The 26,577-nt window shown below is 34.7% G+C and overlaps 1 protein-coding gene and 1 long non-coding RNA gene across 10 annotated transcripts in view; one reads left to right on the top strand and one right to left on the bottom strand.

Annotated features, from left to right (window-relative positions):
• Positions 1–26,577, bottom strand: part of LOC123527475 (uncharacterized) — a 577,437-nt gene that overhangs the window by 165,947 nt on the left and 384,913 nt on the right. For 5 of the 9 annotated variants that reach the window (XM_053523370.1, XM_053523368.1, XM_053523369.1 and 2 more), the window contains one exon: positions 8,383–11,477. The exons of the other annotated variants lie outside the window; for them this stretch is intronic. In XM_053523370.1, coding sequence (XP_053379345.1) covers positions 9,220–11,477 — 2,258 coding nt within the window. In that variant the 3' untranslated portion in view covers positions 8,383–9,219. Of the gene's footprint in view, positions 1–8,382; positions 11,478–26,577 lie in introns of those variants that run through there. 9 annotated transcript variants of the gene reach the window in all.
• Positions 3,625–7,186, top strand: LOC123528265 (uncharacterized). The gene is made up of 4 exons (XR_008367072.1): positions 3,625–4,157; positions 4,678–4,821; positions 5,196–5,292; positions 5,739–7,186. It is a non-coding gene; the product is annotated as an uncharacterized LOC123528265 (long non-coding RNA).

Below are 26,577 nucleotides of genomic sequence, written 5' to 3'. Positions count from 1 at the left end.
TTTGCCAAAATACAAGTCAGAGTTATGGGACTTGATGCTATCAACTAGTTTGATAACCCTGAAAACACATGTGAAGTTTCAATTCAATATCTGCATTTGTTTCGGAGATGAAGAGGGGACATGATTTGCTAAAAATATGTATCAGAGTTATGGAACTTGACCAATGAGGTTTGTCATTGATGTAGAAAAAGAAAAAAATAAGTTTCAAAGATATATTGTTTTAAACGATAGCCAAATGTACTTGCATGCAAAACTTTAACCAAGATCTGAAGTCGACGCCGACGCCAGTTTGAGTAATATAGCTAGACTATACGAATAATTTCGAATAGTTAAGCTAAAACTGATGTGGGCGGGGCGAGGCCTGAGCCAGAGAAGTTGCAATGTAGTTTGTTGCAGACTACAGCAACAACTGCCTATATTCAAAACTTCAAGTCAATATATTTAACAGTTATTAATAAATGCTAAAAACATAATGTAGCATGTATAAATTTCACCTTGCTAGAGCCTTTGAGCTTTTGACTTTTTCCCTACCACCGTAATCATCTCATCACATCAATCTTACATAAATATTATCAAGTTTGATGTTAATACCTTGAACGATAAATATGGTATGCTCTCGACATGAACAAATTACAGACACACTTGATATTTTTACCTTAAATTATGACATTGACCTTGTGACCCTATTTATGTACAGTATAAATTGTCTATACGCTACCTACGTAAAAGTCAATGCTTGGAGTCGATTCCTTTTGTGGGTATTCAGTTATGCTTCAGATATGAAATTTAATGTTTATGCTCAATTTGCGACCTTGATCTTTGACCTAACGAACCAGGTGAAGCGCTTTACACATCGTCACATTGCCATCTACCTATTTGCAATGTTTAAACTCAATAGATTTAATGGCTAAAAAGTAATACAACGGACATGACTAATGACGGACAGACGGACCCATGCGCCATCCCATAATACATAACAAACTTATGAAAGGGGAATACTTTTTTTAACAAAGTAGCTAACAGTTAGTTACGTAAATTGTCATGATGTCATTTTAAATAGTTAATAAGTTATGCTACAGACATGAAATATGACGGACAAATTTCACCTCTGAGCTAAATTATTGACCTTTACATTTGACCTACAGGTCCGGTTAAAAAGTTTTGCACATCATCTTTTTCTAACCTACCTAGGCTACATGCCAAGTTTGAAGTCAATGTCTTTTATGGTTATTTAGTTATGCATCTGGAAACAAAATATGACGAACATTTGTGACCTTTTACCTCAATTTGAGAGCCCGTTCAAATGCTATGCACAGCGTTCCATCGCCATCTACATATGTTTTAAGTTAGAAGTCGATACATTAAATGGTTATAAAGTTATGCTCCGGACAAGAATTATGACGGACGGACGGACAGGTGGAAAACGTACGCGCCATCCCATATACCGATAGATATTTTTTTAAAGAGAACTTTTTATTACAATTTACATACTGACAGATGGCGAGTTTTTTTATAAATATACTTGTTGCTTGTGAAGGCGTATGTATTAACAAATTCTCTTCTAAAAAGAGTCAAATTAAACATAACAGGTTTAAATTAAATCAAACTGTTGAAAACAGGAAATTAAATTTTAGTGTAATAAAAACAAACGAATTACTGTAGAATCTGGTAAATAAGCGTATACGCTTATAATAATTTTTGTGACACTTTTATGCTCCTATTTTTGACATGCGCTTATACTTAAGCCAAATAATATGTGCTTATTTTTAATATGCGCTTATAGACAAGACATATGCGTTTATTTTTGATATATTTGGGAAATTGACAGTGCTTACCTCGGCTTATCGATTTGGTGATTAGGATGAGCCGTTTTGCTGCACTCATTTCGTTGTTGACGTAGAGCGATAAATTGATATGCATGTGTCGATTCTGTAACTCCTCGAGTTTCTGTTTCATAGTACCGAAAACGGATACATCAAGTGGCTGAAGCAAGGAAGTACACCCGGGTGGAATTAATGCCATAATTGTATTTAATCGTAGCGTCGCTTTCTTGACGACATCCGTTTTTAACATGTCGGTTTGTATAGGTGGTTCAACCAAAATAGCGTCTCCGCTCCATCTACCCAGGCATTTTGCTGGAAGCGAACAACTACACGCCTGTCATAAGAATCCTTCTCTTTCTGTGGAATACGCAACCCCTTCCTTCTGAACACGACCATATGTTTTATTCTTGAGACACCATCGGCGAAGATCGCAACATAAAAAAAATACATAAAAATGAAAAAGTAGCAAATCCTGCGATTTAAATGCATTATTCAAGAATATTACATATGCGAAAGGGCTTGGTTCACTAATGTACGTAAATGGCACCGAATTTAGCCATATTATACATTACTTATTCTACATTGATACAATGCTGTTCGTAACAAGTAAACACAATGCTTCATATATAAGTAATAAACTTTGAAAAATAATGTGTTGTTGTGTTTATATATTACTCCAAACATGCCCCACTTTCCAAAAAAATGTGAATTTTCCATGAAATTTGAGACTTTATTTATGATTTTCGCCTTGGCGGCATCCTTTACCAGTCTTAATATTTTAACCACTACTTCGTACATGAAAAACCAACAAAAAGTGCAAATATCATCGCTGGTGAGCAATGCCGCCATATTCAAAAACGAAAAAAACGTCCGTCTCAGAGACACATTTTTATCCGAAATTACACAAGCCTCGATTTCGGTAAAATGACGTTGAAGTTGACGTCACTTAGTTAGATATTTGTTTTCATTAATTTGTTGTCCAAGCAACAGCCATTAGAGCTAGTGTTAAAATCAATAATATCGGACGAAGATTTTTAAGTTTAAACGTTTTAACATTTAGTGAAATATCACAAACCTAATGAGTGAATTAGCGAATTGTTTCCCTTTGAAATCAACACGCCATTATCGGTGGATATATGTCTGAAACTGTGTCAGAGAATACATGCAGTTATCTATTGCTCTGAATATACGCGGATATTTAAAGTGCATGGCGGATTTAATAATTATTATGGTAAGTGTTAATTTTCATTATAAATTTATTCGTAATTGGAGGCAAAACAAAATGGACAGACCGCTTCGTTTGTTGACTTATCGAAGATACAACTAGCAGTGTTGACATTTCGATTCCACTGTCTGCTGTCAAATAGATCTACTTTTAATATCTTTCCTGTGTATTTGTAAGTTTTCATGATGGCAGAATATACTTGTAGCCAAGACAGTAGGGCATCTACTGTGTTAAGTAGGCCTAAATTCTGTATGAAACTTTCTATCTATAATTTGTAAAGAGGTAAATGAACTGATGAACAGGAATGGGCTATTCCAGAAAATATCCCCCCCCCCCGCACTGTGGAAGCAGTTTTTTCGGAGAAAATTCCCCCCCCCCCCCCTCCTGAAAACATTTTACCCCCCTCTCCCCCTTCCACACCCCGGTTACCTGAAAATACCCCTCCCCTTCCTCCCAATAGGATCCCTCCAAATACCCTCCCCCCCCCTCCCCTCCTTTTGGGTTATTTCAGAAGATATCCCCCCTCCCCCTTCCACACCCCGGTTACCTCAAATACCCCCCTCCCCTTCCTCCCAATAGGATCCCTCCAAATACCACCCCCCCCTCCCCTCCTCTCAGGTTGTACCAAAAAAACTGCTTCCACAGGGAGGGGGTGGATATTTTCTGGAATAGCCCAATATTACAAGATATTGTACATTGTTTAAACTGTCACAGATGTGAACAATTTAATAATTACATGGTCATTATGCACAGTGGAATCTATGAAAATTGAAAATTATAGTACAATAACACAGGAAAAGTGGTGTTTTAAATTGTCACTTTTTGTTGTAATTATAGCAACTAAAATAGACCTCCTGAAAATTTCTTAAAAATTCTACATGCAAATTACAATAAAAACTACTTTTTACATTCTCACTACTGCCATTACTGGTAGACCGCATGCTGGTAGGCTACTAAATAAATGAGAAATTCTTTTTTTATATTTTTCAGGATAACCTCCAGCAGTAAGAAATATAAGGGCTCACTGCAGTTTTGAGTGCTCAACAAGTATTGACCCCATACTATGCTCAGCAAGTAGGGCCCTTGTATTTCTGTGAATCCTCATGCAGGTATAAGATTTTGAAGTTAGTTTTTACGTTCATATCAGTGTCAGTATCCTCAAATGGACTTTTTCAATATCAATTTTAACTATGAAATTCCATATATCACTAAATTAAATTCCATAGTCTTCAAACAAATCATGACTCTATGAATAAAAGCTTCAGGCCTGCAGTGCACATTTTACATTGGAATTATAGTGACACCTTTGCAGAAATTGTGTCAAGTAAAATTATCTAAAGGAAGTTATGTTTTGTTAAGACTTGATATTACTAATTTCTATGGGGTTTTATTTCACTGAACTTTCTGTAAATCCCTGAAATTGGGTTGAAAATACTGCATTGCTTTATAATAAAGATGCTATATCATAAGCACTGTGAATTGGAATTCAATTAAATTTTGATAAATACAAGTTAATGTTAAGCAATATCTATAAGAAAGGATGAACTGTTTGGTCAGTGTTGATTCACTCCATTTTTGATGAGAATTTAATACATTTCTTATAAACTGTTCTTGTTTTTGTATGAAAAGTACAGTACTGCTGTTGGAAGAGGAGCAAACAGTGTGGTATCTATGGTCCACCATCACTTCAAGCATCATGGTTATGGAAAAAAGAATGTTTCATTTACATATGGACAATTATAGTGGACAAAATAAGAAAAGTGTTGTAATAAGGTAAGAATTCCCAATAAATAAAGAAATATTTATTAAGCACACAGAATTTGATGTTGAAATATTTAATTTTACAGTGTGTTCATACACTTCAGTTTGGAAAGTCACTAGTTTCCAGTTTATATATATAATGTGCATAATTTTATCTAAATGAAAAATAATATCTCCACTGATAAACATTGAATTACAATTTGAATATTGCATACTTACACAACATACTGTATTAAGACTTAGGTGTGTATGTAAGAAAATAAACTGTGTAACTGGCATTTATTTGTTTTAATAAAGTGATGCTATGTTATATTCTAAGGACTCACTATTGCTACTTAGAAGTTTTTGTTTAAGAATTCATTGTTTAAATATACCCGTTATTTTAGCTATGGAATGTGGCTCGTTATGATGGGTCTACATGATGACTTGGAGTACAACCTGATTGAGGCCCGGCATACAGAATTCAGTCCTGAACATGTTTAGGTATATTTGGCTTGAGCCTCTTTAATCAATTATGTTTTTATTAATAATCAAGTATTGATAAAACTTGCTGCAGAGATCATGTCTGTAAAGAGGCCGCTTACATTAAAATACCACAGTTTCTGTTTATTTTTGTGTTGTTAAAGAGTGTCTAGCTCACTGCAAGCAAGTTAATCAGAAATAACATAATTCTAATAAAGTAACTGTTTTTTCTTAACCAGGTTAAAGAACTATTTGTTAAAATGAGATCAAAATCATGGCCTTTACTTTATGTAGAATATGTGCGATGGTTGATTTTTTTCATGAAAAGAAGTTATTACTGTAATAAAATTCTAAAATGTTATTTAATGTAATTATGTGTGGGATGTCTTTTGGAATGCTGTTGTTCAGGATTGATGAAAAGGTTATGCGTTCTTTGTCTTTAATGTTTGATACATTTATCATTACAGAATGTCTTCTGCATGACCTGGTTAAGATAGTATTCTTGAAGGATTATAACTTCAACACAGAGACGGAGATTAATATTTTTAGGCAGGGGGTTGGCATGACAGGCAAATTCACCAACCATATTACCATTCCTGAGCTGGATGCCAGTCGACAGTGGTACCTGTATAATGAAATAGCGCCCCTTTGCAGCAACAGCAATGTATGCTCAAAACCAGCAGTGTCAAAGCCATTAAAATTGATAATTCAAGTCATTTAAAACGAAGAATGAATTGAAAAAGTGTTTAACATTTAAAGTAATACAGACAAAGAGCTCTGAAATTTTGATTAATTTGAAAGTGTTTTTGATTTTTTGAAGATGTACTAGACCCAAATTCCATATATTTGAAAAAGAACAAATGATACATATAGTTTACGTAAACATTGAATTAACAACTTTATGGTGTCAACAGTACTATGCATTTGTTAAATATTGACTCACTATATACATGTAAGGCTGAACACAGTATAAATGTGAAATTCCTCTAAAATACGGGAAGATTTTTCAACAATAATTGTAACATATATGGTAGTAATGTTACTAATGTACTTTTTCATTACGACAGTTGGATTATATAGATCTACGAATATTTTCTGCTGTATTCAAACTGCATGTAATCATTTCTGTCGACAGTATCATGTTTATTTTCCCTTTTCATGAACAATTAATTTAACCTGTCTTGAAAGCACAATATATGTATAATTTGTAAAACATAAATTGGGTTATTGTGGAAACAATTTAGTTTTTGTATGCCTTATTATATATTATTGCCGTTAGTATTATCTAACTCTTTTAATATGATCAAGACATTTAATAAGGCATTTTTCTTAAACTATTACTGTGTGTTAAATGAGATTATGTAGTATTATGTTTACGGAATTAACTGCGTAACCATGGAAACATTTTTCTGTTGTTCTATATTATGTCTTGAAAAAAACATTGTTTGAAGAACACTTTTCAGTGGTGCATTTTTTTTTATTTTTACATGTAATGGTAAATGCTGAAAGTGTTGTACAATAACTTAGCAAAAACGTCATTGTTGTCTCATTGAAGCATATACTGCAACTCTATTGTAACCATAGCAACAGAAATATATTGTATTATTTATGAATAATGATCTTCACAAACAAATTACATATGTATTTTTTCTTAAAGAATGACCTAAATTTGTTTTATTCCATAAAAAACAGACATAGCAAATATTCTCATTTTTATCTCCGTTTCCATGGCAACCATATAATTTTTTGCCTCAAATTATAGGCTTTGCTTAGGGTTATATCTTAGCATATCTGAATGTTAATTATACGTTCTGATGTAATTGTTATAAGAGATTTTCGTGTTTCCATAAAGAAAATCAATCGGTTGCCATGGCAACAGCACAATTTCAAATGAATTAAAATATGAGATTTTGCATTCTGAGTTGTTGATCATTCATTATAATAATATTTCAACAACATTTGATGTTGTGCCATTTTAACCTATAAGTGAACCAAGCCCTTTGCAACTTGAAACAAATTTATATAACAAAATGTGCAACCCGTTACAGGACTCGAACCTACGACCTTCTGCTTGCAAGTCAGATGCTCTACCGACTGAGCTAAGCAGACAATCGATATCAAAGTCAAATTATATACAAAGTAATGACAGGACAGGGATTCAATCTATATAGAAAAATGGCAGACAGAAATGTGTGTAAGCATAGGTACCTGTAAAGTACATTGTCTTTTATCAAGACCTGAACCAGTACCTCGAACCCATACAGTTTCGTCTCCTTTATTTGCATACGTCTTCCCAGCCAGGAATGCAAACGGTAACGGAGACTGGACCCTGTTGCAGATATCAGCCACTTTGAATTGACCAACGTCGCCATCCTGTTCGCCCTTAAGAGCTTGCTTTCTCACAAGTCTATGGAAGCTAATAATCTTCGAACGTTTATTTGAAGTGCTGCTTTCATGACAATTTGTCTGGATCTATAGGACACCTTGAATCTTTGAAACCAATAAACCAAGCGTTTGTGAAACGGAAAGATTTGGTAGGATAAAGTTCAGCACATAACTGCTCTGATCTTGTGCGAAACCACCAGTGTTTTTCACGCAGTTCTTTAGTCCTTTTTCTCCATTAAAAAATCAGAACGGCGTTCTACCACTACCATTTTTTCTAGTTCCTTTCGGCGACTCAAGAATCTTGGACTCCGATTTCGCCATTCTCATTAATGTTTTAGTGTTTAGATTATATTCCTTGCATGTGCAGTATTGATTTCCACATTTTTTATAAAAGTCAACAATTTCTAATTTCTTTTCCCTAGAATAGGATTTCCGTTTAAGAGGCGTTTTATCCATATTGTTTTAACTGATTTACACAAAATGACAAACTTTAATGACAACGCAAACAACTTTTCTGGTATTCAAACTTTTATTTTCACTTACTTAGAGCATTTACTATTCAAAAAGCATGTATATCGTAAATGATTAACGTTTCACATGACAGTAGACTTTATAATCTTTTACCACCCCCGGCTATCTAACAGGTAATAACACTTGTCACCTGTATTTCATGATAAACAATTATCACGGTATAATACCTATAATTACGAGTTTTTTTGCATACTAGTATGCTGTTTGATTACCAATAATTGGATATGCGCCTACTTTCGAGACAAAATTATGGTAAGGGAATGATATACGCTTATTATCCCATACGGAATAACGGTAAGGCCGCATGCGCTTATTTTTTATATGCGCTTATATTCGAATATGCGCTTATTTACCAGATTCTACAGTAACTCACTTGTGTAATATATCCGGCTGACATAAGTCCATGAACATAAGCACCTCTATCCTCTTCATCTAGGAAAAAATATCTAACTCTTTTCGTGTCTATTTCAAGCGTTATATGTCATATGTCACTGTGTTATGTTTTATGTTTATGGAATATTTACACAATCAGCCCAAGGCCACGCGTTAACTTAATGAATTCGGCTTCCGTTGTGTCCGTAAAAAGCAATACATAGCTTACGTTAACTTGTTGAAATCTCTCCGACAATAAATAACTTCCGATTTGATTTGATTTGATTTGGTCTGACTTCTGTCTTCAACTGTTTGAAACTCAAATGCATACTGTTTGAACTGAGTGTTTCCATCAAGCGTGACTGCGAAATTCTCTGATGTTTTTATATATTTTTTCAGGTCTGCAAATTTTCTTTTAGGTTTTATATTACAAACCTGCAATCTTACTGTCACTGACTGTTCTCGAAGTTTCTCTACGTCCTTAACTAAATTATGTAACGATAAACAAGACATTTTTACACTCTCCAACCAAACAAGCTGTATATTTACCAGTTCGGGTGACAGAGACAGTGACCTTTCACCAAGGCGGATACCATACAAATAAATTTCTTTCACTGGACCTAATAATGGTAATGTCTGCAGCAATGTTTCAATGTCATCTTAAGATTTTAAATAACTACAACTAAATGTGTGTAGTTTGCTGGCTGCTGGCAGTTCTCTCAGGAATGACGTCACCAGACCGGGCTTAGGTAAACGTCCTACATTGCATTCCTCTAACGATGATACATTCACTTTTAATTGTGACACAGATATAGTGGCCAATGCTAACTTCCTTAGATCCGAATGCTGGGAAAAGTCCAAATTCATTTCACTGCAGGAAATATCGTGTGTGACACAGTGTATGTTGACCAATCTAATCTCCGCCATTGATTTTCTATTAATAATATAATTCACAAACTCCTTCAGCACATCGTACTCCATCTTGAAATAATTAATATGAATTGCTCGTAACTCAGAAATGTTCTGAAATGTTTTAGCTAGTTCACTGGAACAATAACTAAGTTCCCCATTAAAGTAAATACCTTGCCATGTACTTGATATAATAGTTACACATTCCAGCGACTTGTTTGTCAACAACCGAATGATTTCCGCTTCCTTACATTCTCCTTTGTAGTAAATTTTCTTGACGCTGTACAAGTCATCAAGTTCGTACTGATCAATAAGTTCACGTAAACTATGAACACCTGTTTTGATTAATATTGTCTGTATATTGCTTTTATTACTTTTCCCCAGCCATTTTAAGTCCAAGAAGTGATTTTCTTTTTGATAGTCACGGTCGATGATAACATCCTCGAAACAAAGAGAAGTATTATCCGTGTTTTCTTTCAAACAAGAAATGTACATGTTTTGTATGTCTTTCAGAGGATTAACGTACGTCTTATCGTAAAGTGACATAGATCTGTATGTTCTCGTTATTTGATCCTGATTGACCACTGACATTAACTGGCGTGATATTAAAGACATGCTTTCAGTATTCATTCCACTAATAAAAACAAACACTTTCGATATATCCAGTATCTTTTGTAAACTGTTGACATTTTGTTGGACAATATTTTTGATATCACTTTCATTTTGGCAGCTAATATGCAGTGCACAGAAATATTCATGTATAGTTTTGTGTGAAAACGAAACTTTAGAACTTTGTCTGGTTACTTTTTCTTGTACTGTATTTTGTGATAATATTCCTGATCGAAGACTTAAATCTAAATAACTTTGGTTTAGAAAGTTTTCAGTAACTGACTTGGGAAAAACCAGCGTGCTTTCACGTTTTTCATCGAATAAAGTTTCAAAAGCTAATTGTCCTAAAGCTTTTAGGAGTTTGAAGTCTTTCAAACAACGTACATGTTCACTGAGAAAGTGTGGAATATTAGTTTCAGATGATGCACTCGTTGTTTCTAGTTCCGGGTACTTGCTAACTGTTCTTGATAGCAGGAGTTCAATTATGTTTGTATATAGCTCACTCTTTGTCCGTCCTAGAGGAAGATCATCACACCATAAACAAACGAGATACATCAAAAGAAGGGGGACGGATTCCAGATTCTCAAGTTGTTTCTCCTTTATTTCTGTATTCAAGGATTCTGCAAAGGCTTTCGCTTCAGAAACATCTAGATCTTTTATTTTTGATATTGCCCTTTCCTTTAACGTCTGTGCAGAATTTGAGGTTAGTTTTACTAATTCTACTTTCTTATCTATTTGACTAGTCTTAAGTTTAAGGACACTTAATTTCCAAGGTCTCGTCGTTGTCAGGACTGTGCATTTTTTACGTGCATTACGATGAGGGATTGTTTCTGGTACTTTCACGCATTTCTTCTCGGGATGGGTCCATTCATCTAGTCCGTCTAGGATTACTAAACATCTTTCACGATGCAGGATCTCATAAAGAGAATCTATTGTCATAGTGCAAGAGATAGACAAATGTCGCATAATTTGATTTACAATTAAATCATCTATGCTGCAATCCTCAGAAGAATCTCGTAATAACACCAGAAATAAAAAGTCAAATTCACGCATGGCATTTATTGCATCTTCTGGGAAATAATGCCTAAATTTCTCTTCCGGACGATGAGCTTGGCACCACGTGACAGCCAGATATTTTGAAAATGCCGTTTTCCCCAATCCAGCATCGGCGATTAGATATATTTCACGACAGTATTTGCTTCCCGACTTGAACATGTCCGACAACTTGACTGGAGTATTACTTTCCTCCTCACCTGAAAACATCTTCTGAACTTCAATGGAATTAATTTGTGGCAAAACATAAAAATCTACCAATGGTGTGTCGTGCTCCTCAAATAGCGGTACAAGTGGAATAGAACTGTGCCTGTCTTTGTAGAATGTTACTAAATCGTCTCTCAGGTCTGAAATATAGAGAAGCGAATGTCAAATATTGTAATTCTTACAGAAAGTAACATTGTACAAAATTTTTTAACTTTGTACAGTGCAACATTCTTTTATCTAAGGTAGTAGTTTTATACTATTGTGGACACACGCATTAGTATTAGCACACTAGTATGTGCTCACGTAAGGACACGTAATGAAATATACCACCGTTACTGTTACAACTGCCGATGCTGTCACTGATACAATTACAACTACTTCTATTATCGTTACCACTACAAACTGCTGACACTGTTACTCTTTCTTTACCGCTGGTTGTTATCACTGCCTCTGTAACTGTTACCACTACCACTGTTATTTTTACCACTTCCACTGTTACTGTTACCATTACCATATGTACTGATACCACTGCCAGTGTTATTGTTTTCACTGCTACTGTAACTGTTACCTTTGCTGCTGTTACTGTTACCACGGTTAACCCATTCTGCCCGCGCGACGCATTAAAGCGTCGGCCGATTGTTATCTGTATACAGCGTGCTGCTTCTAGGCGGTGTTTTTATCTACATCAGGAAACCGCACGCTTTCAGTCGTCACATTTCATTGGTCTTAAATAAACTCTTTTAGTTCTTTCTAACAATTTGGACCTATCAAATGTTTTGATGCATAACATTTTTAAAACATTTATAAAAATGGATGTTGTGAAAAAAATGAATGCTTTCGCTGAAGAAAGCTGTAAAAGCTGGCGTCGTTCAAGATATAATTCGTGATTTCTTTAAACCCTAAAATTACTGATGATTCTTTATATGATCGAAAAGAATAAGTAAAATGATGAATAAATAAATAAATAAATAAATAAACACTAACAAAGATTCTCTGAGCGATGACAATTGAAATAACGCAACCCAAAAATATAAACTTTGTCGTTCGTCGCTACACGGCAAATAATTCCATCTGCGGGATCTTCAGATCTGTCAAAACTTAGCAGAGATAACAATAAGAACCCAACTATGCAGCTAGAAAAGGCGTTGAGGATATTCTTTATAAGTACGGATCTAAAAATTCGAGTGTGGAAAAAAATGTAAATAACTGGATATCGTTATAAAGATACACTTCAATAAAGACAGACGTTCATACTTACCGCACAAAAAAAAATGTGTACGCATCATACCGAAATGCAAAACAAAATCTCATAAAATTATTTTACATTTTCATTCCGCATAGTTTCATCGTGACGATGCACACAACACATCCTGGACAAAATTGGTAGAATTGTGGATTATATCATAATGAAAAGAAAAGAACTAAAATATTTTCTTTTACATGTAAGATTAAGCTAACTTCCACTCCTGCACATGAGACCTTTCATCTTAACTTACGCGATATGACAATGCTCATGTGTGTATGAAAAAATAAAATCATCTTCGTGGGTATATGGTTATTTATTTATTTATCTATTTATTTATTTGGTGTTAATCTTGATCTAAAAATAACTGTTAATAATAACTCAATCATTTTGACACTTTAGAAACTCTACAAAATTGTTTCAAAACTCATATTTTCGTATATGGAAATTAGTCCAAAATAATCCCATTTTCAAACTTATGGTTTCTGTCTAAGATAATTGAAATATTCACTTATTTTCATTTTATTACATCTTCATATTTAATACATACATTATTCTTTATGAGAAATAACTTTATTTTGATGCGTTCTGATTGCCTGTAACATTGCATATAACTGAGTAAAATCAGTTTTAGAAAATGACAATAATATTTATTTTAAAATTATTTTTTAGAATTGTTCTTATTTGTTGTTTAGATCAGTGCATGATAAAATTTAAAATTTTATAAATGTTGTCTAGCTGAAACAAAATCTGATGAGAGATTATGGTCATTTGTTTTGTGTCTTTAATGCAACAGACTGGTGAAATGATTGTACTACACAGCTGCATGAAATTAGCTTTGTTGTGTAGCTACTTTTATTTACTTACAATACAGAGAGTGCAAATTCCATACTAATCAACACATATCTGATGTCATATGTCACTAATTAATAACAATATCCTAAGCAAAAAACTGCAAGATCAATGTTATCTCTCTTTAAACATCTCTATGTATTCAGGCCTAGATTGGCTTATCAACCTCCTATGTGGCTGAAAGATAAATATCAGCAGAGTAAAGTAGAGATAACGCTTTAGGGTAGAATGAGTTAGGGTTACCACTAACACTGTAACTGTTACCAGTGCTCAATTTATTGTTAACAGTGTCACTATTCCAGTTAACTATACCGCTTTACTACTGCCTCTATTACCATTCCCACTACCGCCGTAAAACTCTTATACACTTGTTATTCCTATTACCTATTTTATGGTGACCACTACAGCTGCAATTTTTACTACTGACGCAGTTACCGTTACTGTTACACTAGTCTAGTCTTATCCCGCCCGCTGAGCTCAATAGGAAGAGCACAGATTTACGGATCTCGGGGTCGCGAGTTCAAGTCCTGGGCGAGGCATATGTTTTCCGTGACAATTTGATGAAAGATACTGTGTCTGGAACCATTTGTTCTCCACCTCTGATTCATGTGGAAAAGTTGGTAGTGACTGTTACCACTACCACCTAACTACTGCCAATACCTCTGTTAATGTTACTGCTACAGCTGTTAATGTAACAACTACCAATTTACTGTACCACTACCACTGTCTTTGTGGAACAACTACCAATTTACTGTTATCACCACCACTGTTGCTGTGACCACTACAGCTGTCATTTTAGCTATTACCACAGCCAATGTTTTTGTTACCACTACCAATGTTAAAGGAATCACAGCCAAACGTACTGTAACCATTTCCACTGTTATTATAACCACTGTTACCACTACCAATATACAGTAACTATTACCAGTTTACTGTTACCACTGCTACTGTTACTGTTTCAATTAGAGCTGTATCTGTTAACATTGCCACTGTTACAGTGACAACTACAAATCTTACTGTTACCAATACCAGTGAACTGTTACCATTACCATTGGTGCTGTAACCACTACTATTTTACAGTAACCACAATCATAGCTACTGTTATCACTGCCGCTGTATCTAAAACCACTTCCACTGTTACTGTAATCACTTCCACCGTTGCTATAACCACTACCACTGTTACTGTAATCACTACACCTTTATTGTTACCACTACCACTATTAGCACTGCCACTATAACTGTTTCATTACCGCTCTATATGTTACCTCTGCCGCTGTTCGTTGTGCCAGTATCACTGTTTCTGTGACCACTACCACTGAATCTGTTACTGCTACCACTGTTACTATTATCACTACTTATTTACTACTACCACTACCTCTGTCATGGTTACCATTACCACCTCCACTGTTACCACAATCAATTTACTGTTACCACTTCAACTGTTAATGTTATCACTCACAATAAACTGCTACCACTACCACAATTAATGTTACTTCTATCGCTGTTATTTTACCTCTACCACTGTAACTGTATCCATTTACATTTTACTGTTACCACAACCACTGTTATTGTTATCGCTCTCAATTAACTGCCACTACTACCACTGTTACTGTTACCACTACCACTGTTATTGTATCCACCTTCAATTTATTGTTACCACTACCACTGTCACTGTTACCACTACCACTGTTATTGGAACCATTACCGTTTAACTGTTATCACTACCACTGTAACCGTATCCACTATCACTTTACTGTTACCACTACCACTGTTACTGTACCATTACCACTTTTATTGTAACCACTACCAATTTACTGTTACCACTACCACTTTTACTTTGGTAACTACCAATTTACTGTTAACATTTTCACTGTAACTTTGATCGCTACAGCTGGCATTATAGCTACAACCTCAGTCACTGTCACTATTGACTTTTCCACTGTTGCTGTTATCACAGTCGTTGTTGCTGTAACGACTATCACTTTTACTACTTCCACTATTACTGTTAACACTGTCACTGTAACCATAACCAAGTTACTGTTTCCTCTTCCACTGTTACTGTGTCCACTACTGCTGAATCTTTTACCTCTGCCGCTGTTACCTAAACCACTACCAGTCTTACTATAACCATAACTTGTTACCACTACCACTGCTGCTGTTACTGAAACCATTACAAATTTACTGTAACCAATTTCACTGCTACTGATATCATATACGCTTTTACTATAAACACAACAACTCGTACCACTATCACTGTTACTGTAACCACTTCCACTGTTATTATAACCAATACCACTGTTAATATAACCTCTACCTACCAGTATGATGTTATCATTACTATGGTAACCTTAACCACTACAAATTTACTGTTACCACTGCAGCTTTTACTTTTTCAAGTACCGATGAATCTGTCACCTCAGAAGTTGTTGCTTTTACCACTACTTATGTTGCTCTAACGTCTACCAATCTATTGTCACCACTGTAACTGCAACTGTAACCACTATCACTGCCGCTGTTACGAAAACCACTAGCAATGTTACCACCACCACTGTTACTTGTACTATTACCACTGTCACTATGACCACTTCTACTGTTACTACTTATAACCACTACCACTTACTTTTACTACTACTACTACTGCTACTACTAATATAACTATTAATATTAATACTACTACTGCTGCTGCTGCTGCTGCTGCTGCTGCTACTGATAGTGCTGCTGCTGCTGCTGTCCTGCTGCTGCTACTACTACTACTTCTAACTACTACTACTATTGCTGCTACTACTACCACTACTACTACTACTACTACTACAACTATTATTATTACTACTACTGCTGTTACTATTACTACTACTACTACTACTACTACTACTATTACTACTTCTTCTTCATCTTTCACTTTTACCAATTATGAATGGTTCTGTTACCACCCCGCTGTTAAATGCAATATAATCACTGCCACTGTTTATTGTTAGAGGGACGGGTTTGGAGAGAGAGTAGGGGTTATAAGTAATTTAAATAAACTTTTCAAAGGGAACACACACCCCGAAGAGAACGTCGCAACGCAAAATCAGACTTTAAATCAGATGTTTTCTAGTTTTGATCTACGATTGCAGACCCAGGTAAACATTGAATTTTGATGAAGCATCTGAACAATTTTCATTTCAAACTGAAATATTTTTGCTAATCTTCGATTTGAACATCTTTAGATGTGTTCACCTGGGCCTTTGATCTGCAATTATATTTAATGTTGCTCTGCGATCGGCCTGAGATCTGAAAATTTTTGATGATCTATGGCCTTAGATATTTTGACTACTGGTCTGCGATCAAGACATACTTGAATGCTGATTTACGACATTTTAAATAGACTAAGACATTTTGTTTTATTGTAAATGCAATGCAGACCGGGTCTTTACTGAAAGTTGATCTATATTTGATCAAATTTCGAAGATGTTCAGATCACAAGTTAGCATCTAAAAATGTTCAAATCGTGGATCAACACTTAGCACTGCTATTTTATATCGCCATTATAGACTAATAATGACAACTTGTAAGTAATGTGAACATGAAATAGATTTATTTTTAAGTCTTATTTCGAAAATTGTTTCCTTATATAATTGTCAAAGGTTTGAATATTGTTTAACATGCCAACTGAAAATCACTGAAGGATTTTCCTCGACTGTCACGCCGACTAACGGTATATCATAAATCTTTTCGTAACTTCAGTTCCCCTCTCGGCTTCCTTCCCAGTGGGCATTCGACGTCGTAACGACGTTGATACGACGTAGGATACGGACGTCGATTCGACGTTGTGTTTTGGTTGAAAATGTAAGATTTTAGACGTCGAAACCGCGACGTCGAAACAACGTCGACACCCGACGTCGATTCAACGTCGGGTTTACGTGTAAACAACCTATTTTTCATAACGGTTTTCTTCTAGAAGCTATAATTAAGCGTCGATATCGAATTTTTTTTAAATCAGGACTTTTATGTGAAACTTCCTTTGATTCCAATTTCTCTAGTGATAACTTTGTTGGATTTAGAAAGTATAATTGTTGACTCGTTTCTCGTTGTTTACAACCGGAAATGAATATAGCACGTGGGTTATAGTAAAGAAAGTTTTTTTTCATATTTTTAAAGTTTCTGTGATTCATTTAAGTTTAATTCATGATAAAAATGAGTTTAAAAATATCTAATTTAAAAAAGATGAAAAAGTACAACCCAGCAGGCATGCGACGTCGAAACGACGTCGGTTCTAAGTTGTTATAAGGTCGCGACGTCGACAACCAAAATACAACGTCTTCCCGACGTCGAAAGTGCGACATCGGTACGACGTCAGGTTTCGACGTTGTATCGACGTTGAATTTTGGTCGAAATTGTAATTGTTGCAAGTCGACCTGGTTAACGTTTTACAATAAAATTTAGTCATTTTCTTAATTAATAAATTAATCGGAAATGGATAAAAGATGCATCGCAATTTCTCCTGGAACTGCATTCACTAGTTTACCTCCCTTGATAAAGTATGAGTCACCGCTAGGAGACGATTATTCTGAAATAAACATTATACTTTTTTTCAGAAAAATCGTCTCCTAGCGGTGACTCCTTCCTCGGGAAGACATTGTATTTTGGTTATCGACGTCGCGACCTAATAACAACTTAGAACCGACGTCGTTTCGATGTCGCATGCCCGCTGGGTTACAATATCTCATTCATTAAAAGACTGAACACTTCTATCTTTGTTTACACTGAGCATCCGAATATTGCTGCATCCAGGTACTATTCACATGTGTGTGTCCTGTGCGTGAATAATTCATTCAGCGTCAACGGGCAGTTATTTTACTTTCTTTTTTCTTACAAATTTTGCAATACTACATTGACATTGAGCCCAGCCGCTTAACTGAAGAGGTAGATCGTCGGTCTACGGATCACGGGGTCTTTAGTTCGATCCTCGGGCGGGGCGTATGTTCTCAGTGATTATTTGATAAACGACATTGTGCCTGAAATCATTAGTCCTCCACCTCTGAATCATGTGGGGAAGTTGGCAGTTACATGCGGAGAAGAGATATGAACTGATACAGAATCCACTGGTTAGGTTAACTGCCCACCGTTACGTGACTGAAATACTGTTAAAAACGGTGTTAAACCCACAACTAACAAACAAACAAACAAACAGATATTGACACTGAATATACTCGTGACAACACAACACGTAAATTCTTAAACATCAACTGTTTTCTTTGTTGTAAATCATCGAGTTTTTACGTATAATTCTGCTTTAAATTCCCATCGAGTCTTCATTTTTGCGACAAAAATATTTACACAAGTTGGCCCTGAGTGTATCGCTCACCTGACCTATCGACCTAGAGATCAGATCATCACGATTAACAATCTGACCAAGTTTCATTAAGATATGGTCAAAGATGTGGTCTCTAAAGTGTTAACAAGCTGATCGTTTTATTCGACATAGTGACCTAGTTTCTGACCCCATAAGTGTTAATAAGCTTTTCCTTTGATTTTTTAAATATGTCTCCCTAGTTTTTGTCCAAACTTGACTTGGGGCATGGACAAGGCTATCAATATAGCGGCTAGAATTTCCGACTCACCTTGCCTAAATGATGTTATGAGGCAGATGATTCTGATATATTCTCATTATATTGATATACTTTTTTGAACTTTTATATTTGAAATTTTCATAAGTGTGAAAGGCCTACTTTTCATTCTTCTTCTTTTTATGCTTCTGAAATTTGTTTGCCTCAGTGTGGCTACGGCGCTGATGTCATTTTTGTAGTATAATTACTGCCTCTTTTACTGTTAGAGGGAAGATATTAGAAAGGAGTAAGGGGTGATATATATAAAATTTGTCAAGGGGAACATAAACAGGGAAGAAAATGTAACGACCCAAACAGTTCGAAAGTAATAAAATAAAAAAGACAGCAAATAAAAAAAAACACTTTAAGTCCAGTCAATCTGTAGCAAAATGACCTTTGACATTCAACTTATTGTTTTTGTTTTGTATCCATTTAGTAATGTAGCAGCCGACAAACCAATGTCACTGATTAGCCCCAAGTCAAGACCCTGTATTTCTAACTCGTCACCGTTAAACAGCGAAACGGCGATAGATCAGACGTAGAAATGCTTTTCCCTAAATATACATACCTTAAAATACAAATTTACTCTTTTCATGTCATCTGAATAAATTTGTTTTTATGTTGACTCTAAACCGCAGACGGACAGCGTCAATTGAAATAATCAAATGTTTATAAAAAGCATCGATTGTCATGTGTCAAAATCGATGGACAATCATGCACACATGCGTATAACATTTTTCGTCTCTACGCAGTGTAGCACGATTTCATCTCAAGCGTATATGTTCGATCGCTTGACACTAGGACAATTTGCTAGACTCCTGTTCTAAATTGGCGGGATTTAAGTTCACCATTCAAAGAGCAGACTTGTAGAGCACTAACAAGCCGGACTACGAAACCATTGGTAATGATTTCGATCCCTGGGTCGGACAACTAAAATTACCTGAATTTATATTAAATATTTCTAAATGCGACTTTAAATCTGGTCTTTTCTAACGGCGATCTGGCATGACAGATCAAGGGTTAGCATTGAATGTTGATATATTATCTCGACAATTCTTAATGTTGATCTCCGATATGAACATTTTCAGAAGTTGGTCTGCAATCTGAATATTTTCGATGATATATGGCCCTAGATATTTTGACTATTTACCTGCGATCAGAACATATTTGAATGCTAATTTACGCTGTGGACATTTTCGAATGAACCAGTATTTTTCTATTTGTAAATTCAATGCAGACTGGGCCTATATTGAATGTTGATCTATATATTCGATCAAATGGCTGAGATGTTCAGATCGCAAGTCTACATTTAAAAAATGTTCAGATTGTAGATTAATACTCAACACTGCCATTGCATATCACCATCAAAGCTTGGTGATAGTTTGTTTACACTACGAACATGAAATAAAATTATTTGTTTTAAGTCATATTTTCAAAATAGCTTTGTAATTGTAAAATGTTTAAAAATTGGTTAACATACCAACTTTAAATCCTTTTAGTTTTTTCCTCGATTGTTATGCCAACAACTTAAAAAACGGGTAAATGTTATCGTAAATTCAGTTACCCTCCTGGCTTCCTTACAATAACTACTTTATTAAAAGACTAAACACTTTTGTGCATTGTGCGTGAATAGTTTATTCAGAGTGAAGTGTCAGTTTGCATTTTTGTTTTGTTTTTTTTTTAAGAAAAAACTTTATAAAATTAATTTTGCAATGTTACATTGACTTTGACATTGGTATTGAATATACTCGAGATACAACACAACAGTTATTTGTTCAACATCATTTGTTCTCTTTGCTGTTTGTTTGTAAACGATCGATTTTTGTTACGTATCATTTCACGTGAAATCCTCACCGATCGAGCATTTTTAAATTTTTGTGTATATAAAACACTAAACAATTGCGAGCCGTCTGCCCAATCCCTAATTCCTACTGATATATCTTTTTCACCATTCACCAAAAACTTTTGATTACTTGTTTAATAAAGCGGGAGAGGGAGTGGTAGTAATATCCAAATGTTGCAGTCAGAAAGGTGTCTCCATCTACAAACTCACTGACTTCCTTGATTTATAGTATGCGTTTCTCTGGTATAAAAGAAACAAGAACACCGCCTTGCAGGTGCAGACATTCATCTGATGTTTTTGTCTCAGTATAACAGAAATATTGACCTATCCATGATTTTCTAAGTACCAAAGAATCCATATTTTTTTTGCAAAAAGCAGGATGGAGTTATGTTTCTTGCTGTACAGAGTCAACCTTTGATGGTGAACGAGTGTTACAAGTTTTAAAGCAATAGCGTTTATAGTTCAGAAGAAAAGTTGGCATAAACATGAAACGTAACTAACAAATCTGATACGGTCTAAGTTCAAAAGGGGCCATAATTCTTGCAAAAAGCAGGATGGAGTTATGTTTCTTGCTGTACAGAGTCAGCTTTCAACGGTAAATAAGTGTTGCAAGTCTTAAAGCAATAGCTTTGATACTTTAGAAGAATAATTGATCTAAACATAAAACTTAACCTGGCAACGCTGACGCCGACGCTGACATCGATTTTCAGCAACTCAGATGAGCTAATACTGTGTATAATACAGGCCATTAAATAAATGAAATATTCAGATAAACTAAAATCTGCTGAGTTGTGTGAATGAAATGTATACGTATGCATAATATATATCTAAAAAAATTCTGGGTGCTTGCTTATTTGCACTTTGCTTCTATCTGAAATACATTTCCCACATTTATAACAAAAGTAAAGAACAAACCAAAAGGGCCAAGATACCCCTAGGTCGCTTACCTGAGAAACACACCATAACGGAGTAAAAAAAATGACCTTGTGATTTCATATAAACAAATATTCTGAACAATTGTTACTAAGATTGGACCAAACATCTTGAGTTTAAAAAAAGCATGTTCTTTGATTTTACCTAGAGGCCTAGTTTTTGCCCCAGATTACTCACATTTGTCTAGTTGCCCAGTTTTTAACCCAATATGACCTTGATTTGTGCTTGTCTAAGATTCCAAAAAACAAACATTCTGACAAAGTTTCAGGAAGAATAAAGCAGAAAAGTTACCTCTGGCATGTATTCAAGCTTTTCCCCTGATTTGACCTAGTGACCTTGTTTTTGAACCAAAGTGACTCACGTTCGAAATCATCCAAGACTTTATGATAAAAAACATTCTGACCAAGTTTTATGAAAACAATGTGGCCACAAGAGTGAAAGCAAGATTGTACTTTAATTTGTCTGGTGACCTTATTTTTAACCCCACGTGACCTAGATTAAAACTTTTTTTGATATTTCACAAAGACAAACATTCTGACAAAGTTTCATGCACTTAAAATTAGAAATGCAGCCCGTATTGCATACACAAGTTTATTTCTTTTTTTAACAGGTGACCTAGCTTTTGACCCCAGATAACCCTGATTCGAAATTGGGCCAAAGATCATCAATATAAACATTTGACCAAATTTCGTAAAGATATAGTCATAAACGTGGCCTCTTATGTGTTATCAAGCTTTTCCTTTGACTTGACCGGTTGACCTAGTTTTTCATCCAAGATGAACAAGATTCAAACCTGACCTAGAGGTCATCAAGACCAAAACTGTGACCAAAATTAATTAAGATTCAGTGAAAAATGCAGTTCCTATTGCATGCACATTTTTTTTCTTTGATTTGAACTTGCGAATTTGTTTTGGACCATAGATAACTAATATTCAAACAGCCATTCTGACTGAATATCCAACGTAAAATGCAGCCCCTGTTGCGTACAAAGGTTTTTTTTTATTTGATCATGTGACCTAGTTTTTGACCCAGAGAACCCATATTCGAACTTTCTCTAGAATACATCCAAACATTCGGATAAAATTTTGATAAGATCCGGTGTACAATGCAGTCCATGTTGCTTACACAGGATCAACGAGGATCAATTGAAAAATACAGTCTCTATCGCATACACAATATTTTAGTATTATTTGTTCTAGTGACTTAGAGGTCATCCAGACAAACACTGCGATCTATTTCATGAAGATTGAGTGTAAATGCAGTTACAAAGATTTTCTTTGATTTGACCTTGTGACCTATCTTTGAACCCAGATGATCCATATTCGAACTTCATCAAAGTAAACATTATGACCAAATTTTACAATTGTTCAGTGTAAAACGTAGCCCCTATTGCGTACACAAAGTTTTCATTCGATTGACCGGGTGACTTAGTTTTTGATTCTAAATGACTAATATTCAAACTAAACCTCGATTGGATCCAGACAAACATTCTGTTCAAATTTCATGAAGATCCGGTGTAAAATGCAGTCCCCATTGCATACACAAGGTTTTTCTTTCATTTAATCTAATAACGTAGTTTTTGATTCCACATGACCAATATTCGAACTTGACCTGTAATTGATTAAGGCAATCATTCTGACAAAATTTTATGAAAATCAATTGAAAAAATGTCTCTATCACATATACAAGGCTTTTCTTTGATTTAACCTAGTGACCTAGTTATTAAACCAAAATGACCTATATTCAAACATGTTCTAGATATTATCAAAGCAACCATTCTGACTAAATTTCATGAAGATCAGTTGAAAAATACAGACTTCATCGTATACACAAGGTTTTTTATTTGACATAGTGACATAGTTCTTTCACCTCAAATTACCCATATTGGTAATTGACATGTATTTTATCAAGGCAAACATTGTGATTAAATTTTAGGAGAGTATAGTGTAAAATGCAGCCCCTATTGTAGAGATGGTACCTACCCAAATAAATCAAAGGGGGCAACTCTGAATTGATCAATAAACTGAAGCCAACATTAAACATTGATCAAAAGTGAAAGAAAAATCAGATAGGTCCTTTTTCAAACAACTTATCAGGCAGACAAAATATGACCTACATTTGTTTAAATCCCTTTGTATTCAATACTCAATATGCACGCTTTTCTCATGACTTACATTGACAGTTATTTTGTAAGTTGTAGTGAGGCCCTGATAGAAAGTTTAGTAATGCATGAAGATTATATAGAATAATGCATACATTCCTTTGAAGAAAATTAATGACATTAAGAAACGTTATTAAGTTATGATCTTTTAGCCAAAGTTGTTTATTTATTGTTCTCAATGGTGATACATTGGTTTACACAACATTTATATATCAAAATGTAAAATGTATATATCCAACAATGAGAAATAACAAAAAAAGTTAAATTGGTAACACAAAAATTCATTGTCGTCAAATATAATTACAATGTTTTAAGGTAGTGGTTGTAATTACTACATGTTAAGGTAGCTGACAGGTAATGACTCTATTCAATGTATTTTAAGCAATTCTCAGTTTAAACATTCTCTGGAGGGAACTAGCATGATCATTTGCTTTCCTTGAAAAACGAATAAATGCTGAAAAAGCATATGAAGATTACTCTATTTGATGATTTTCGTTACAGGTAATAGTTAAACAAACTAAAAGGTGTTTTATTTATTGTTAAAAACAAAGTAATCACATAATTTCAGATATCAACATTAATTTTAAACATATACTGTTTACACAACTTGAAAAAAGGTTTTTGTTGGGGCCTCTCATTTACAAATATATCAACAATTATCACCTGAATTGAGTGCATTCATGAGTGGAAAATATTGATGGTAAAATGGTGTAGGGGTTTGTTTACAATATAAATTCTTTAATAACTTCTTTAAGGTACATTTTTGGTATGGTCTTGGTAAGCTTATAATAAAGGGCATGTCATTCTCTTTCACTCAGAATTTTTTCAAGCGTTTTAGACTCTTGGCTAGTCTTGGAATTTGACTTTATTAAAAGACAAAAGGAAGTTCAGTATAGGCTCTTTCAAAATGTTGAAAGTAGAGTAAACTTACCTTATACTGTATTGAATTTATTTAGCTGTGGGAGCTTTTGATATAGACTATAATTGGGGAAGTCCTAAAATCTTTGAAAAACGGTCAATACAAGAGTTGTCCATTTTGCTTCAGATATTTTGAGAAGGTCATTTTTTGAATATCAAATATTTCTATTTTTGACATGGAGAAGACGAAAACCATAAATATATTTAGGAAATTGGTGCACTTAGCTATCATTTCACTCTGAAAAAAAACCTATAAAGATAAATTTGATTTTTTTAGGTACCATCTCTACCTATTGCACACACAAGTCTTTTCCTTCATTTAACCTAGTAACCTATATTTTGACCATTTTAACTTGACCGAAATTTTATTTAGATAAACATTCTGATCATATTTCATGAAGATCAAGTGTACAATGCTGTCCTTATTACATACATTGTTTTTCATTGACTTGACCAAGATTTTGATAATTCATATTCGAACTTGATATAGATTTAGGGCTACAATTCTGACCAAACTTCATCATTGAAAACAAAAAAAAAGAAACAGTCTGTGTAACATATGCAAGGTTTTTCTTTCATTTGACCTAGTGACCTAGTTTTCGATCCAAGATGACCTATATTCAAACATGTTCTATATTTAATAAAAGCAACCATTCTGACTAAATTTCATGAAGATCAGTTGAAAAATACAGCCTACATTGCATACATATGTTCACAGATAAAAGCCAGATAGACGGCAGACTCTGGGCTTCTCCTGGGCAACTCAAGGTCAAAGGTTTGAGTCTTCTATTTTGTGTCCGCTCTTTATCTCCTAAACCCCTTGAAGGATTTCCATCAAACTTGGATCAAATGATCACCTCGTCAAGACGATGTGCAGAACCCATGAGTCAGCCATGCCAGATCAAGGTCACAACTCAAGGTCAAAGGTTTGAGCCTTCCATTTTGTGTCCGCTCAATATCTCCTTAACCCCTTGAAAGATTTTCATCAAACTTGGGTCAAATGATCACCTCATCAAGGCGATGTGCAAAACTCATGAGTCAGCCATGCCGGCTGAAGGTCAAGGTCAGAACTCAGGTCAAAGGTTTTAGTCTTCCATTTCGTGTCTGCTCTATATCTCCTAAACCCCCTTCAAGGAATTTTATAAAACATGGGTCAAATGATCACCTTATCAAATTGATGTGCAGAACTTACGATTCAGCCAAGCTGGCTCAAGGTCAAGGTCACAACTTAGGGTCAAAGGTTTGAGCCTTCCATTTTGTGTCCACTCTGTATCTCCTAAACCCTTAAAGGATTTTCATCAAACTTGGGTTAAATGATCATCTCATCAAGAGCTCATGAGTCAACCATGTCAACTCAAGGTCAAGGTCACAACTCAAGGTCAAAGGTTTGAGCTCTGTTACTTTTATATATATGAATATAGCATAAAGCCAAGCCCTTTGCTATTCAAAATCTAATGTTGAAAATTCAGTAATTATCCGCTATACGGTGTAAAGCGTATAACTGCAGGACATTTATCCTAGTCGTTACACACCAAGAAGACATGAATACTTCGTAATTTTTTAAATGGTATTGATTCAATTAATCTTGTTTTGTAACAGCTTACATTAATTAGGCGAAATTATCCAATGCAAGGTCATTACAAATCTGAAGATATTTGTTCTTAATATTTTCGTATTTTTGTTAGACGACATTTTCATGTAT

This window comes from Mercenaria mercenaria, chromosome 14 (assembly GCF_021730395.1).
Source record: "Mercenaria mercenaria strain notata chromosome 14, MADL_Memer_1, whole genome shotgun sequence".
Lineage (NCBI taxonomy): Eukaryota > Metazoa > Mollusca > Bivalvia > Venerida > Veneridae > Mercenaria > Mercenaria mercenaria.
The sequence above is the reverse complement of the archived record's forward strand: the minus strand, read 5'-3'. Positions and strand labels throughout refer to the sequence as shown.